The 17,492-nt window shown below is 41.2% G+C and overlaps 1 protein-coding gene across 7 annotated transcripts in view; it reads left to right on the top strand.

Moving 5' to 3' along the window:
• Positions 1 to 17,492, top strand: part of Mp (collagen XV/XVIII-type protein multiplexin) — a 274,008-nt gene that overhangs the window by 239,616 nt on the left and 16,900 nt on the right. For 5 of the 7 annotated variants that reach the window (XM_025304526.1, XM_025304525.1, XM_019842899.2 and 2 more), the window contains 2 exons: positions 11,142 to 11,222; positions 17,041 to 17,122. In XM_025304526.1, the coding sequence (XP_025160311.1) occupies positions 11,142 to 11,222; positions 17,041 to 17,122 (163 nt within the window). The remainder of the gene's footprint in view (positions 1 to 11,141; positions 11,223 to 17,040; positions 17,123 to 17,492) is intronic. The other 2 variants (XM_025304527.1, XM_025304529.1) reach the window with 1 other exon arrangement.

The raw sequence follows: 17,492 nt of genomic DNA, 5'->3' as shown, positions 1-17,492 counted from the left end.
ATCGGAGTGCTCTTGAGGAAAGGAGAGATAGAGATAGAGAGAGAGAGAGAGAGAGAGAGAGAGAGAGAGAGAGAGAGAGAGAGAGAGAGAGAGAACGGAAGAGAAAGAGAACAAGCGAACGAGCACGGGGATGTAAAGGACGTCCCGCTATTTTCGCGCGGCATCCATCCACTGAAAATACGGCGGAGCGGATCCTTTCCTTCTTGGAAATGGAAATGGACTACCGATGTCGGATAACAGGCAGCGTCTGACTATCGCCGCGAAGTAAAACAAAGTTGCGCGAGCGTTATTGAAATCTCGAGCGAACGAACAATTCCGTTCGAACGCGTGCCGCTACCTTCGACGTCCATTATCCGTCTGCCGTCTGCCGAGACAGAGAGAGAGGAAAAGTGAGAGACGAGGGGAAATTTTCCTCGAGATATATAAGAGATCACGTTGCGCGCGGAGCTGCGTATTTACGGTATTTACGGTATCGTTATACCGCGGCGCTAATCGGGATTATTAAAACAATTGTACCGAACAGCTCGATGCCACGATGTCATATTTCAGAGGGATGGATTTTCGAGGAATTTCGTACTGATTCTCCCTCGAGATGAAAACACCCCGAACTTTCACGTCGGACAAACTCCTCTGGAATGATTCCTTGTCTTTCCGTACCTTTTTACATTCAGCACCGCGATAAGCTATGTTATTATTACCGTTTCTTCACCGAGGTGTCCCGTATCGAGCGGTAAAGTCGTTCTCTCCAGAAACATGAGGATTATAAAAACACAGTAAAAGATATTAAACCGGCGCGGAAAAGGAATTGCTTGTCGATACGGAGACCAATTTCTCCGATGATAAGCGCAATTTATCTTGATCCTTGCTACGGCGCGTCTTTTATCGCGACACAAATCTTGCGGTTAATATCGCTCCTCCTCGACTCTCACGAGTTATGAGTTTTCCCCGTTCATCCCGCCCGACCAGCCGTGAACTTACAACGCTGGTACTTTTACCTAAGTATTAAGCGGAAAACGAAGGAAAAATGGTAGCGCGTGGTGAGAAGGAATGACCGCGGTCTCTTTAAAATTTCAGGAGGTTTTCGACGAGACTCCGCACGAACAGGAGTACAAGCACAATCGCGACGTACACTCTTCGACGCGACGGTATTCTAAACGAAAGGCGAAGCGCACAACAGGACCGATATAAATCAAATTTCTTCCGGCAGCACCGCGACTTTTCCGAGTGTTCGCGCGTCACCGAAATAACCTGCTCCTAATTCGCTCGCGCGGAGAGAAGCTCAAAAGAAGCGCGAAATCCTTTCAAACGAAGATGACGAATCATTTTTTACGCTATAATCGATAAAGAGTATCTTGGTCAATTTTATAAAGTAAAGAGGATACTTTTTCATCGGTTGTGTTGTAGGAAGAAAAACGCGGATAATCGGAACTGTAAGGTCGATTATACTTCTCTTACTTCGTAAATCTGAAAACACTGATGATGTGTATATAGTTTGATCGGAACACGATACTTTCACTCACCTGCCGCATATTTTGCAGAATACATTCGTTAACTCTTGTTAGCGTCTTTTTACCACCAAAGGTAAGCCATAATAAAATTTCTTTACCCGGATTATGAAGAAGAGCATTGAAAGAAGACACCGGCTTATAGCTGCCTTGTGCCGAAGCGTATTGAAAACGACTAGTAACGAGACACCCGTTCTCATATCGCGGCAAAGAAATGAAGAGATTGAGATGTTAACGTTACGAAGGAAGAGAGGAGAGAGAGAGAGAGAGAAAGAGAGAGAGGTCGCGTCGGATTGGCGCGGCGGCGCCCGAGGCGTTCGACGCGCCGACGAATTCGCCCGAAATTTGCGCAAATAATAATAATCGAAATTTGACTGGGGTACTGGGCCTTCACGCGCCGGCTAATTCGCGGAGATGGTTAAAAAAAAAGAAAAGAGCAGGCGCAGCATGACATCGCGGCGGATCGTTACAATCTCCCCGATCGGGTATCTCACGGCGAAGGCGTGAAGATTGGCTGATTCTGCAAGCGGCGAAACAAATGAGCGAGGAGGGCAAAGAGACGAGCGCAAGACGGCGAAATCACGGCGTTACCACACCGAGAGAGGTGTGTCGGATCGTCGTGAATTCTAATCATCGAGGGTGGTATTTTCAGCATGATAAAGGGAGAGTTTATTTAGGCAACGGATTTATAGGACCGAGTGAAGCGAACGGCGAGGTTTCTAATTATGATCGGTTAACTCGAGCTATTTTAATGGAATTTCCAAACGAGCGAACGGTAAAATTGGTTGGAGAATGACTAAAATTGACTTGGCGAGAGATTTATTTCGTATAATTAGCAAATTAATAATAGAATGAATAGAACAATACAAGGATATTCTCATGGAAAAAGCAGATGTAATTAGTATTTCACGTAAATGATTAATGTAGAGAATAGAACGAAGTAAAAATATGATAATAGAAAATATGATAAGAGAAAACATTACCGAGATCCATTGTTTTAATTTAATCAAAATGTTCTTTTCTCTCCAGAAAACAGCCGGCATATGTTGTAAGAAAATAATAGTTGGAATAAAAAAAAATGTAAACTAATATGATTGAAATATATTGCTGTTATATGACATGTGGAATAATCTTGGCTCGAAGCAATATAAATCAATATAATTATATGGAATTTGTAGCAAGAGAGAGAGAGAGAGAGAGGATAATTGCATATTGATAACGATTATAAAAGGGCGGGCAAAAGTTTGCGATAATGTAAACGTCACAATGTGGAGAAGTGAGGCGGTTTCTTATTCTTCTGACGGTGGCGACGACATTTTAATTTCATGGGACGTTAAATACATTCTCGAAGACAAAAGGGAGAGAAAGCGAGAATGAAGAAAGTCTACGCTGAGAGAAGGAAAGAAAAAACGTAGAATGACCGTTCTATGACTCTCGAGGGTACACGTTACTTGGATTTAATGCAAAATCCGTGGCTAATTCAAAAATTTCGCGGTTTAAATTTTACACGAGAAACCCAAGCCACTTCTCCGGCGAAATTTTTTCATTATCTACACTTTCGCGTAAACCGGATTAACTTCATTTGTTTCGCTCAAGTGCGCACGTTCGCGCCTGGTCAGAACGAGCGATATAACGTTAATTCGCGAAAATAATAGTTATCAATAAATCAACCAACGTTGATGAATAAATCTCTCAAGTTTGTACAGCAAGCGAAGAGGGGAAAATATCAGCCTACCTTACGGGTTAAAGTCAAGCGGAATCAAATACAAATCTGAGTACTCGACGTTAGCCCGACGATATTCCCAATCAACTTGGAATTTTCTATGAATTATTCATATTACGATCTGACTGAAATATCGGAAATACGTCATTGTAAAGCTCGTCTGACTGGACATTGCACAGAATAAGTCTGGAAGAAGTATATAGCTTGTATATTTCGTATTAATTTTCGGTTATTTATAACAAATAATTAAAAATAGAATTTTCTATATTTTTTACGATTTACGTATCGCTATAACACACTCTGTTATGTGCGTAAATAATATATATTGGAAACCAATATTATAATCTGGTAATTGTAATCAAGCTATTTTTCTACGAAATTTTTCAACGAAAGGGAGTGAGTTTTGACAAATTTTGCAGAAATAATCGCGAATTGGTATCATACATCTCAGAAAAATATCTTATTGCAAAATATCGGAAAATGTTAGACGATTTTATGAAAAATTCCTGTACAAATTTACGTATAATATATACTTCATACAGATATAATCTCACGAAAATTAATAAATTATAAAAATAAACTTAATTTGGCCTGGCAATAAAGTCTCTCTCGCGACTATTTTCCGTATTTTATTGTTCAGTAATTTTATTGGGATATCATCGATGTAACAATTTCAACCAATCAATCTTGATTAAAAGTCTAATGAAAAATCGATTGCAAATCTATACTTCGTTTCGTATTTTATTCCGTATTCCGTCTCTCTCTCTCTCTCTCTCTCTCTCTCTCTCTCTCTCTCTCTCTCTCTCTCGTGCAATAATATCATAAAAAATATTCAAACTCACTGGCCGATGTATCGTTACGGCATCCACCTTGTCCCGCGTATTTCGACTGCTCTCCTTTATCTTACGCCGTAATCCTCGCGTTGATTCTCGGAACTCAGGCACGCACACACTCCTGTAACACACATACGCACGCGATCGCGTTTCACAGAAAATACAGCCGAAGTAGAAGAACGCACGTCAAGCAACTTCACTGCGACGATCGCGCGTTATTTCGTACGGCACTCCCGGCGGCTATACGTTCACGTTTAGCCCATAGCTAATGATGCATTCCAAGCGAATCTCGAAACTCACGTACGCACGCACACATTTACACGCACGTACAGGCACGAATGCGCCTTGCGGAAAATACCGCTGGAGTGCAGAGACACGCACCGAATAACTCCACTACGACGGTCGCGAGTCGTTTCGTACGACACTCCCGACGATTATGCACTCGCGTTTAGTTCGTGATGAATATTACAATGATAAAGTGCGAATAATCTCCGCGATACGACTCGAGCGGATGAGTGACGCGAGGCACAACGACCGTTTGCGGAATGTCGCCGAATGGTGCGCCGAATGCTTTTTGCGTTTCTCGAGGTCGACAATACGACAGTCGTTGCCGGAATATCGAAACTCAACACGCGTCTCGGCCACGAGTACGTCGTATGTCTCAATAACGTATGATAATTTATAAACTTACGGTGATCGACTTCGAGATCCGATCGGACGATCATGATGCTAGTAGCTAGGGCGATTTCGACTGTACTACTAGAAACGTAACTGTCGTTACTCTCAAACTGACTGCGTGAGTCAAACCAAAACACGCCCACTCGGTCACGCTCGTCAGCAAAATAAACCGAACGCGCGAAAAAAGCGCCGCTACTGTCCTCGTCGGGTCGTCTCGCGTCTTCCACTGTGTTTATTATTTAAATCTTAATAATCTCGTTAGTATTTCGTATCGTATTGCGATCCATACTTCCCCTCAGTCGTATTAATTGCATTTGATACGCCGGGATAATTAATTAGTTTGTTACGATGTGATTGCTTGTTATTTATCGTTGATTAAATTTTTGCGAATTATTTCCGATTATTGGACTCGCGATTTACGCTGATAAAATTTCCTTTATTACGAAACCGTATTTTCGACTCGATTCGCAGTTCCATATTTGATTAGCGCAGTTGGTAACGGCAGATTAGCTCTTTTTTCATCTTTTTTCATCCCTCTTTCCTCGTTTCTTTCCTTTTTCATCGCATTATGTCGTACGTTAAAGAGAAATAGATCGTACGTCGAAGCGAAATAAATAGAATTCGTTTGATGCAGCCTCGTACATCTCTGCCTGAAATATATCAGAGATTTGGCGAAAGAGGAAGAGGAAAAGAGAAAGCTTGCGGGAAAGCAGCAGCACAGCTGAAAGGAAGAGAGACGCTTTTGTGTTCGTATCGCGGCGCTTCGCTCGTTATCTCGAATTTTCCTGCAAATCGCAAACATATACGAGACATGACGAATCGCGCGACGGACGGGAATGTCGAATGCTTTCAAGTTAATTACGATGCACGACTATCTATTTCCCGACAACACTCGGATCGACGAAGTGAAGCAAAATTAAGGTTAGGAGACGCCGCGACTCGCACGTATCGGTGAGTAAATCTTTCTTCGTCCAACTCTAAAGAATGGATTAGGTATATCGTACGCGATTCCGTATCTTCTTAAACCTCAATAGTGAACTCCGGATGCGAACTCCGAATATCGAATTGAACGACGGGCGATCGTCGAAAAATCACGATGAAATGCATCTTTCGATGTTCGCGAAGGAGGATAACGCGTCCGCAGGTGCTGCGTGTAAATTTGCCCAGTCGCGGTTAAACGCACGCGGACCGCGTGGATGCCGATAATGCTCTTCTATAAAAGTCAAGCGCATCGAAAAAGGTATAAAATCTGGCTAAGGGGGGGGGAGAAGGCAGACGGGAAAAAAACAAACGAAGTCCAAGAAGCGCTCGCGTAAATCGAGTTACCTACCGCACGCTTTATTTCCTTTCGCGACTCGCGGCGGCGGCGAGTCGGAATTATCGTTATTTTCAGCTCGCGGCCATGAATTTAGAAACAGTCTGTACATGCTCGTACGCGAGCGACGGTAATTTGCCGCACAATCGGAAACCGCCGTTACGTTAACGTTAACCGCCGTGAATCTTGCGCATCGTAAAAGTTCCCGAAATTTAGAGTTTGCTATAAGCCTATCAAGTATTAAACTGTACGCTTTTAATATTCCTTGTGCTACAAATTCTACCGTAGCGCTAGTAACGACGTCTTTTAGGTTCTGTTTAGCCTTATAATTCTATCGGAGCCAATGTTAAGCCCCAAAAGATATTTCTTTATACCGCTCTATAACTGCTCGTAACTACTCTGTTTATTCAACTTTATTCTTCATATCCCAATAAAATGAACATATTTTGTAGAAATCTCTACAAGTTATGTTCATTTTATAGGGACGAAAAGAATAAAGTTGAATGAAAATGAGTGGACGGAGCAGTTATATATATATATATATATATATATATAGAGCAGTATATATTGAACAGAACACTTTACAGAACTATTGTAGAATTATATATTTGGCGAAATCTGACAATGTATGTGCGCGGATATCATGTAGGACGAAATGATATGCAGCGTGAACTTGGCAAATCAGATTGTCCGGAGCCACTTTGTTAATGAACGGCGTTAATGAACGGAACTATTTGTTTAACTTATCAAGAACTCTAGAACTATTAAAAAGAGATACAGAACTCTCAATAATTTGTGATTTTCTGCAAAATGATTTTCCGCCAACTTCACACACAGCTCATCCTATTCTCTCAAAATACGACGTGCTCGGGCAGTATTAATTTTTTTTTAAATTGTACAACGTTGCTAGCGCTTAGAACTCTTTAGAAAATGTTTTCTTATGCTCATAACTATCTGAAAACTCTTTTGGAAAGGTCAGAACTCTGAGATTTCGATAGCGTCTCAAGTCGGTACGCTTATCACTGTATTATTGCTAGTCTTTATTTAATTATTATCATTCTTTTTTGCTTTTATAGAGCAGAACTTTTTACAGAATACTATTGTACAGAATACTATTGTAGAGCTATATATTTGGCGAAATCTGATAATATATATGCGCGAAAATCATGTAGGACAAAGTGATACGCAGCATGAACTTGACAAATCAGTTTGTCTGGAGGAACCATTTTTTTGTATTAATGAGCGGAACTATTTGTTTAACTTATCAAGAACTCTAGAACTATTAAAAGGGAATACAGAACTCTCAATAATTTGTGATTTTGCGCAAAATGATTTTCCATCAACTTCACACACACTATCTCGATAATTGTTCATCGAAAGAAGAAATAATACTAGACTTTTTACTTTATTTAGTCTCAAGAATATATTGTTACAATAGTCAACTTTAACTTTTGTTAACTTATCGACTTTTGGAAATTTCAAAATCATCAAATTAACAAAAGTCAGGAATCTATTGTAACAATATATTCTTGAGACCACGTAGAGGAAAAATGTCTAGTACCATTTTTTCTTCCGACAAACAGCGAGATATCGTAAGATAAATATTGATAAAGTTACCAAGTTTTCCTGAAATATCTCAAAAAATATTAGGCAAATAAAAATATGTTGTAGACAAAAATTGTTCAAATTAATTGGTAGAAAAGGATGACATAATAGAAAATTCAGATTTCTATTTAAGAAAAGTAATTATCAGTAGATATTTTAAAAGTGGCGCCATCTATAACCAAACTGATATAGTTTTTTATTTTGTCCCCCTTGAAACCATACAACCTTTGTCTGAAATATTTTTCCATATCTTTCATATTTTTCGAGGTATTTGATTGTCAAAAATAAAATGGGACACCCTGTATATATATACATATGTATATGTATATGCATAGCTATATATATATATATATATATATATATATATACACTTACATACATATATACGTACATACATACATACATATACACACAGAATCAATATTAAGATATAAAAGAATCAATATCAATATTAAGATATAAAAGAAATATTGCAAAATATGCTACAGGTTATTTAATTCTACTTCTTTTTTATTAATAGACACACGTTATATTTATTGATAATTCAATTTTCTGACATTCTTCCTACAGTTTAATTTATGTTGTATTAAAAATCTTAAGTAGAATATATAAAAGGTAATTGAACATTAAATAATTTTTCATATCTTCTAAAAATTACACTTGTAGCGTCGGTCATGCAGCCGTTCTGGAGGCGCGGCATAGGATCTGGAGTCGTTTCAGAGGCTTTCAGTATGTCCTCCCTTAAATTTCAAGTTGGTAAAAACTGCAATAAGTACCGATTTGTAACATTAAGGGAGCACAAAGTTGTAGTTTATAGCATTAAAAGAGCAGTATACATCCTATATGACTCCAGATATAGAGATCTTTCAGTAGTCCTCTAGTCCTACGGAATTTGCAGGCTCAAAGTAGAACTGAAATTTCGACTCGGGTTATTGCGGGGACGTGTGACCGTAAAGTGACTAATTTTTTTCTCGTATGAAAGAAAGAAATTCTACGTGCGCGTATGCATGACTCGCTTCGTGTGCAATTTATATCGGTGAGCTTGTAGAATTTTGGCGGAGCGCACTGGCGCTCTCCTAATTAAATGTTGCACAAATTCATTCGCATCGATCTGTGTCGATACATTGCTCTTTTTAGACAAAAAGCGCGCCTTTATCAGCACAGTTGAGTCTCGATGCGGAATTCAGTGTAAACTTGACGTCAATACTGAATCTCTCAAATCAGTAGCTGCTCTGCTTTACGTACGGCGTGAAGCGAGCCTGAGGAGGTGGGTCGATTTTTCAGTTTGCTTTACTATTTAGCATTGCGCGAGTAACGGGCGGATTTCATGTTCCCGCTTCACATGCCGTGGAATTTATATTTCGCCGAGCCCAACCCCTTCCTCAGCCGCCTCGTAACATCCACCTTCAGGAGATTTTACAATTCTCTACTCCCCTTCTTCGCGATTCACCGCTGCGCAATACCGTTCTCAACGCCAAGGGACGTGAAATTAAAAGATCCTTTCAACGAGATCTTTTCGTGTATCACGCGATGTGTGCGTTTGGGTGCGAGTTTGGAAAACATCAATGTGAAAATGCGCTATAAGCTGCTTAAAATCTTACACAGGTGAATGAACTCTCAAACAGACGAAAGTATACGAACAATCGAATAACACGGTTGCGAGGTTTCTCGCAATTGGACGGTAAATGTATATTGTACCTCACGAGATGAAGAGTGAATTTTGGTGAATTCAAATGTTTCAAAAAAACTGATACTTTATGTATAATCTGGTTAAAGTGCTTTTAACCAAATTTAAACTTGCCTCTTCTTTTTAATAAAATCAAGCTTTCAATGGAAATCAATCTTAATTAGAAATGTAATTACCAAGACATTGAGGGTAAAAATTGAAAGATGTCCTAAAAGCCGCCCGGTATTCTCGCTGAGGAAAAATTAATTTCGGATTTTGCCAAAAACAATTAGGTGTTCTCGCTTCTTCCTAACGTCAAATTTTGTTACCGGAAACAATAAGGAGCTTTGTCTCCCTCTCTCTCCCTCTCGAGAGACGAATCGGCATATTGTACAACTGGTTCTCTCTCGTACTCGAGTCTTAACCCCCACTCGATACCGTGAAATACTCGCTGCAAATACAACGATATTTTATCCCCCTATATCATCGAATATTTCGGGCTCGTCTGTGATCGAGGTCGAGTGCTCTTTCCTTCGAGTGTCCCGCTCTTGAAGATACGTTTATTCGATACCAGTTCCGAGAAATTTCAGGAAAATGCCGATGTTAAGCGCAGATCAATGAGCACTGGCACAGGGGAGGTATGGAAAAAAGAAATCTGAGATTATCAGCATGTGATACCTGTCCGACACGCGATTCTCCTGACAAAAGTCGACCTTTCCTCCGAATCTCACAAACCCAATAAATTCTCTCTCTTACATCCGCCAAGATGTATCGGAAATCTCAGAGTATTTATAAATGTACATACAAATAAACCCAATTAAGCGTGATATTTTATGAAAACAATTTAATTGCGTATATGACAAGTGAATCAACGTCATGTGTAATCTCTTTAGAAGGTTTTTTGAGTAACAAGTTTGTTAACTTCGTATATTTGTGTATGTGTGCGCACACTCGTCGGTAACACACAGGATCGTGCGCGCTGTACATGAAATTTTGAGATTCTCTAAATTCAGAATATAATCTGATATCAGACATATGAGATATGCGGAGTCGAGATGAAAGATCGTATGAATTCACTTTGATCCAAATGAGATGAGAGCCTTCCCATTTGTAGATCGTTACTCGTCGTATTATTTTATGCTTTATGCACGTACGTGCGAGTGTTTCTTTTTTACACGTTATACGTGTGCTCGCGTATTGTTTGCAACAACAGCAAATTATTGAATCAATGTACGCGTAAATTATAACTGAAATATCCATGATATTCATATTAATACGCTCGATATTTCGTTGTAAACGTTATGAATCGCCAGTACGCCTCATCATTCCGCATGATCCTAATTTGAACGTTAAATGAACGAAATAATAAAGCTGTACGCACACACACACACACACATGCATACACAATTAACGCGCATAATATAATTTCAATAACAAAATTTCCTGTCCTGTGAAGCGTTGCTCTAATCTGCGACGATTATTTATTCTCTCTTCGCCGACTTTGATACGTGTGCCGAATAAACGTGAATATTTGAGAAGGAGGCGTGTCAAATCGTTTCAAATGCGATTAATTAAAGCCGCTTGATACACCTCTACGTGTCTGACATATATTATATTTTATTATTTCAACGTTGATGATTATAATCCGAATTCTCTTGCAATATGATGAGATTAGCCACATTATGCTCGTTATGTCGAAAATAATACGTTTGATCTCATTTCAGCCGAAAATATTCTCTATTCGTTGGCCTAACGAGGATCTGCGCGATTCCCGCTGGTATTCTCGTTTACGCTAATAGGACACATTTTTTTATAGTTTGCAGCGGACGAAGAGCTCGGCTCTGGTGATTACGATCTCGACTTGCTCGACGGTTCCGGCGACGCTGATTTGAATAAGGTAGACGTGAGCCCGTCCGCAAATTGCGCTCCGGCTTCGCTAAATTGACGCTATATTGACAATATATGCACTAACTAATTATCCGTTGAATCGCTCTTGGACCACTAACTCATAAATGTTGATGTCAAGTTTGGGTAATTTACTAACGAGATTTAAACTTTGCGTGCATGCCACGTCGCCATAAAAATAATCGTTTAACGAGGAAGTGGTGTTTAATTTACGAACATGTCCGACCGAGTATAATCTACGCAGAGATTAGAACGAACAAAGATAGTGCATTCCACCTTTTCGTATTCTCGCTTATCTAACACCTCGCAGCAACCTGTTAAAATTGCTTCAACTGTTTTGTGCAAAGCATTTTCTTTTATGTCTCGAGTGTCGTATATTTCATATGAAAATAAAATACTCTGTACTTTATAGAAAATGACTGTGTGTTAAACAATGGCTTAATATACGTAATTAAATGTATGCATACATTTTTAACATGACATTTACCGCATATCTACAGTAAAATTTAATTATTGAATAATGAACAAATAAATTACCTCAAGTTACACTCAGGGAGCGTATAATAATAGCTTATAATAAACGTATCCAATTTATAGATTATTGATTTCTCGGAAGTAAGCCGGTGACATTATGATTTATATCCTTAAAATTGACTAATCCTTCTAATGGACCGAAGTTTTAATGAGAATTTTCTTAAAAGCTGTCGACCATTAGGAGAAAGCCGAGTGAGAAAGAGGAACGAGAAATTAGGTTACGCGGATAATCTCGTAAATACCGGGAGGATAATCGCTAAAATTCTCCTAGGATTTCGCATTGGCAACTTCGTCCACCCGAAATCGTCCCGCCGCTCCATCTTTGCCATCCATCCGCAATCATTAAGAAATTGAACATAATCCCGATGAAATTAGGTCGCGCTTCGATACAGTGCGCGACAGAAAATACCAACGCACATAAATTGTGTAAAACCGTTCGAGTTTATTCGAGAAAAGAAATACGTGAATTATCGACGAACGAATATATCCGAGCGACACCGAGAGCGTTTTCTCAACAACAAAAGTAGTCTCCATTATTCGATTAGCAATTGGACGGTCCTATGCGCTGCACCGAGACGTACATAAGCAAATCGTGATGGAAATGTTCTTCGAACAATTTGTAAAGTTGCTTCGAGCAAAAACAAGTCGCGAATAATTGATGAATTTGAGAACCAGTTTCGAGAAACAGATCTTAAAAGTTGGTTGGCTTTTTGGGCTCCTTGGTAATCGACCTCGATCGTGTCACGAGATGAAACGCTAATGTAAATCGAACACATGGATAAAAAGTAGAGCACGATACGCTATCAGGAAGAGATCGAATGCGCGGGTCAGCGAGCTACCTTCCGGCGGCTCTGCAGCGATGCGTTTAACGCGCATGCTGCAGAGGCTGACGAACGATCAGTCTCTTGGTGGCCTTCTCCCCTGTCCACCCGTATACCGTAATGAATCGACGATCCGCTACGTGCGCCATATGTATGCCGTTCCGGAAGTTGAGATGGTAGTTTGTGTCGCAACGGCTGGTGATCCGTGCCGGGCCAATAGCATTTTGATGAACCCCGTCTTCTGCTTCGATCGAGTAGTCGGTGCTTTTACCGCTTGCTAAATTCATTAGGTTAACCCGACTCCGGACGCACACCGGCCCGACGTCTTTCCGCTCGCCGGAAATGGCAGCTGGTATTTTTCGACTTCGCTCTGGCGCGTCGCGAAATTTTTAACACGCTTTTATTGACTCCTTCCACGAGATACCTGGCGCGGCGCGGCGCGTTGCAGTATGCAACGGATTGAATAGTGTCAGCGAGCCCGACGAATCGATCGATATCGACTTTTGATCAAGTGTTTTCTGCGCTATAAGTGCGATTATTAACATACAATGACATTGCGGGTTTAACGACTCGGATATTCCTGTCCTTCATTCGAACGACACGATTTCGATTTTCGATTCTGATTTTATCTCGCACCGACATCGATTTCTCGTCGTCAAGTCTGCATTCGGATCGGTGTCAGTATGTATTCAAGAAATGAGGAATTATTTCCGGATTAATATAACATGTCTCCTTCGACAGCACAGCTGACGTTCGTAAAAAGATTACGTGGACAGTTTCGAAGGGTGATTTTCCTTCCCGACATAGTGCGAATATAACGGATTTATCTTCGTTGCCGGACATACTCGCTCATACTCATTTTTTTTTCTGAATGTTGCCTGCCAGATGTTGTCGCCTCGACGGAAAAATCGCAAAATCACGTTTTGACGCTGAAAGCAAAGTATAAGTACGGAGGCTGATATTTATTGCAACGTTTCTCTCTCTCTCTCTCTCTCTCTCTCTCTCTCTCTCGTGTTCCGCGGAATTTTCGAGAGCACTTCACTCTGCTCGCTGTAATTAAATAAAGAGCCACATCGCGTATCCACAGAGCCATATCGTACGCAACGGCTAACAGTGTATCGACTCCGCAAGTTGATCCGGCGTTTCAACCAACGACGACGTTCGCTCGACAGTGACGGCGAAAGGCGAAGGGGGCATTCACGATACATCGAACAAATAACGGTAAATGCGTATTCTCATGATACCAATCCTGCGTCATCCCGAATCCCTCGCAGGATCCTCTCGCGCTCGCCTGGAAATTCAGTCGAAGTTCGTAGCGCGCGGGGGCTCGCGCACGGGGCTTTTCTTCGCGCGGAGAGAGCGGAATTTATTTCACCCGTAAAATCCCACTCTCGCGGAAAGCCCCGGGAATGTACGGCGGGATGCAAAGACGCGGTCGTGCATGGGAGAGCTGATCAGGGTGTATGTACCGGGTGAACGATTTCAATGGTACGCCCGGAGCGTTCGCGGGAGCGACGTGTCGTTACGACGCTACGTGTTACTGCGATCGTGCGGCAGGTGTTACGCGCCCGTTTCATAGTTCCTTCCCCTCCCCCTCCCCCCGTCCCGCCCGTGTGTACACGAGCGTGTTACACGTGCGTGTTACGCGTGCGGGTACGTGGACCCGCGTTACCTGTACGTACGGATGCGTGCACGCCCGCGTAATCTCGTGAGGATGTATGGAAAGAGGGTAAAAGAGCACGGATTAAACATGACGAGCATGTAACGGAGGGCCAGCTACCTAGCCTAGGGTGGCTAGCTAGCCAGCGAAACTTCCCTCACCCTCGTCGAACAGCCGCGCGAAACTGAAACGCCGTACTCCCAAGGCGCGCGTTTTCGTCGGTTCGCGATGTTACCTCGTGTGTAAGTCGAAACGCATAATTATTCAAACTACCGCCGAGCCGTACGCTGTAAATCTCGTGCGGTTGCGCCCGAGAATACCCGAAATAATGTAAGAATTGGGGGTTATTATTATATAGGTGCCCTATAAATCAGGACGAAGTTGGACGAATACAAAAGTGAGGTAATAACGATCGATTATTGCCGCATTTCCGTGTGTATGCGTTTGGTGTGCGCGCTGTGGCCGTGTTGAAATATGTAACAACGATATCCCGCGCACCATCGTAGATTCCCATTATAACGCATTATAATGCATTATTTATTTATGCATTATTGTGCCGTTTTATTTTCTAAATTCCCGTCGTGTGTATACATCGTACTTGTGAATAATTGTTATACCCCTGATAATAAAGGCCACTAATTTAAATGCGGAATTATAAATCCACTGTGACGCGCAATAAGTGAAGCGCGTATAATAAATGTTTAAGTTGGATACGAATATATGTAGCTGCTGCAAATAATCTTTTTATTTTATTCGATACCGCGCGTTATTGCAATCGCGCGACAGATGTTGCAAATGTATTTTTTGTCCGCACGCGGGCTCGCGCGCCTCTGTATCTCGAAACGCGGTGTAACTAAAAGCGTTCGTTAAAAAAATGTTGCAAAATCCGGGATCAAAAAAAATTCAGAATCTTTATTGTTACGAGAATTACAATCTGCTGCGAAGTTTTCTTTCATTAAACCGTTTCAAAAAATGTTGGATCGTGCAGAAAAAAATATTGGCCTCTGTGGAAAATAATCCAGGGGAATTAAATATTGTTCGTGTGATCGCGTATTCCGTAGCGGACAGCCGCAAATCGTCTCATTCAAAATGATCGAATCGATCATTCTAAAAACGAACTCCATCGCCTGGCTTCGGCGGATGAAATATTTATCGCGTTTCCTTTGAGCTACTTTTTTAATAATAATAATATATATATATATATATGTATATATATATACACGTATATATATTTTTTTGTAGAGTATGGCTATTCCCCGTCTCTCTTGTATCATCCGGATTTTAGCGCGCATTCATCGACTTATACATTGACAAGTTATACGTGTGAATGCGACGCAGATAATAATTTCGCTAAGTCTATCATTTACCATCATATATACGACTCTCTTTAAATATTATTTTCCGCGCTGAACCTTATCAACTGACGCGATTTGCCCGAGAAATAGAGAGCACCGCAATACTTGTATAATAATACTGCACATAGTTGCGACTACGTATTTCGCTACGAGATATGTAATTGTGCGTAAATTGACTCGAGAGCTTAGCACTACTTAGGAGGATTATAGAAAAGTGCGCAGAAAGAGATAGGATATTTTAAAGTCTCATAAAATATTCATGTTCAATCATTACAAATATCTCTAATATTTAATTAGCGTCTTTCGTGTACATTAATAATTCCGGCTGATGAAACGTCGAAAAACACCGGGGATTTTATAAAATACCGACTGACTCGAAGAAATTCCACAGTTTTTCGCCACGGAGATGGGAAACAAATCATATTTTCGTGTTCCTTTCTTTTTACAACAACGCAAGAACATTTGGTCAGCGAAAAATTCTAACCGGACGTCGACTCAGCGCCGATAAAGCGCCGTCGTTACCGATAATTATCGGAAAACACTTAGGGTTGGTGTCATGTGTGCTAACCATACTGCCTGATTGGCTTGGAACTTCATTAATCACCGTCATCGCTTGATGTATTATTCGCTTTTAAGACGAAGACGAAGACAAGACAGTCCGGCATCATGTCCGAGGAACTTTACTTCGATACTTGGATTGTTCGCAACTGGCGCATGCGATCATTTATACTACTGACTAATAATTTGCGATAGCGGGTCATCACGGGGCAAAGACGGGACATGATGAAGTGCGAGAACGAGATATCGCGTTGCACGCTGAGATTATATATGTTCCCTACTACGTCGTAGATATGAATAACGAATTTTACTTCTTCCCTCAATCGACCGTGTCACGATATATTTTCTTTCATTGATACGTACTTTACGTGTCTGAGCTGCTAAATTTCACCGTGTAATTCCAGCGTGAATAATTATTCATCAACTCGAATCCACACCTCAAATCAATCTCGATACTCGTCTCTTGTCGTCTCGCGTCATCGTGCAAAAATTCCCGTTCATACAATTTTCATGAATTTCAATGGCGTTACGCAAACATTTGCATTTGACTGATTGTTATATAAACACCTGGCAAATATTTGTCGCGGAGCTAATCAAAAACAGTTGACACATCCCCGCGCGTCGTTTCAGCATTGTGGTTTAATATATAGCTGCAATTTGCATATAAAATAACTAATCAACGAACGATCGATAAACCGGCCGTTGTGTCGCTATCTTCGTCGCAACTAAATGCCGCTGTAAATAAAGCGTCTCTGTGCAATTTCCCCGCTCGGCTGCATCGAATCCTGAATTGGCAAAGCGGCGACGAGGCCGGCATATTATGTATCGCCGACAAGACTGCGCTATCCGATTTTATCGGCGTGCTTGTGATTACATTTTCAGATCGGTCGCGATGCGGACGAAGACAAGAGCGAGGAGAGTAACCCACCGCCATTCATCACACCCCCGCCCCCGAATCCAGATTGTGAGTAAAGCCACCAGCGAGGAACCACCGTAACAATTTTTTAACCGCTCATCAAGTACCGCGCTGTGTCGTCACGTCCGAGGAATTTCCACCTCGTAGGAATGCGTATGATACGCAAAGTCGATCAATCTCTATCGTCATTGTTCTTTCAAATTTAATCGATGGATCTCGTCGATATCCCGGGATAGTCTAACGCCTTCCCGATTAATGAGTGTACCGAGACGTCGATATCTACCTTCTTTTTTCTCTCTCTCTCTCTTTTTCTCCTGTTTTGATCCCCGCCGTAGGTGCGAGAGGACGGCGCGTTAAAAATCGTTTATTAATTTCGCCGTGGCCGACGTCGATGCGCACCGTCGCGTCTACGGAGGTA

The sequence above is a fragment of the Harpegnathos saltator genome, unplaced genomic scaffold (genome assembly GCF_003227715.2).
Source record: "Harpegnathos saltator strain DR-91 unplaced genomic scaffold, Hsal_v8.6 scaffold620, whole genome shotgun sequence".
In the NCBI taxonomy this organism is placed as follows: Eukaryota; Metazoa; Arthropoda; class Insecta; order Hymenoptera; family Formicidae; genus Harpegnathos; species Harpegnathos saltator.
The sequence above is the reverse complement of the archived record's forward strand: the minus strand, read 5'-3'. Positions and strand labels throughout refer to the sequence as shown.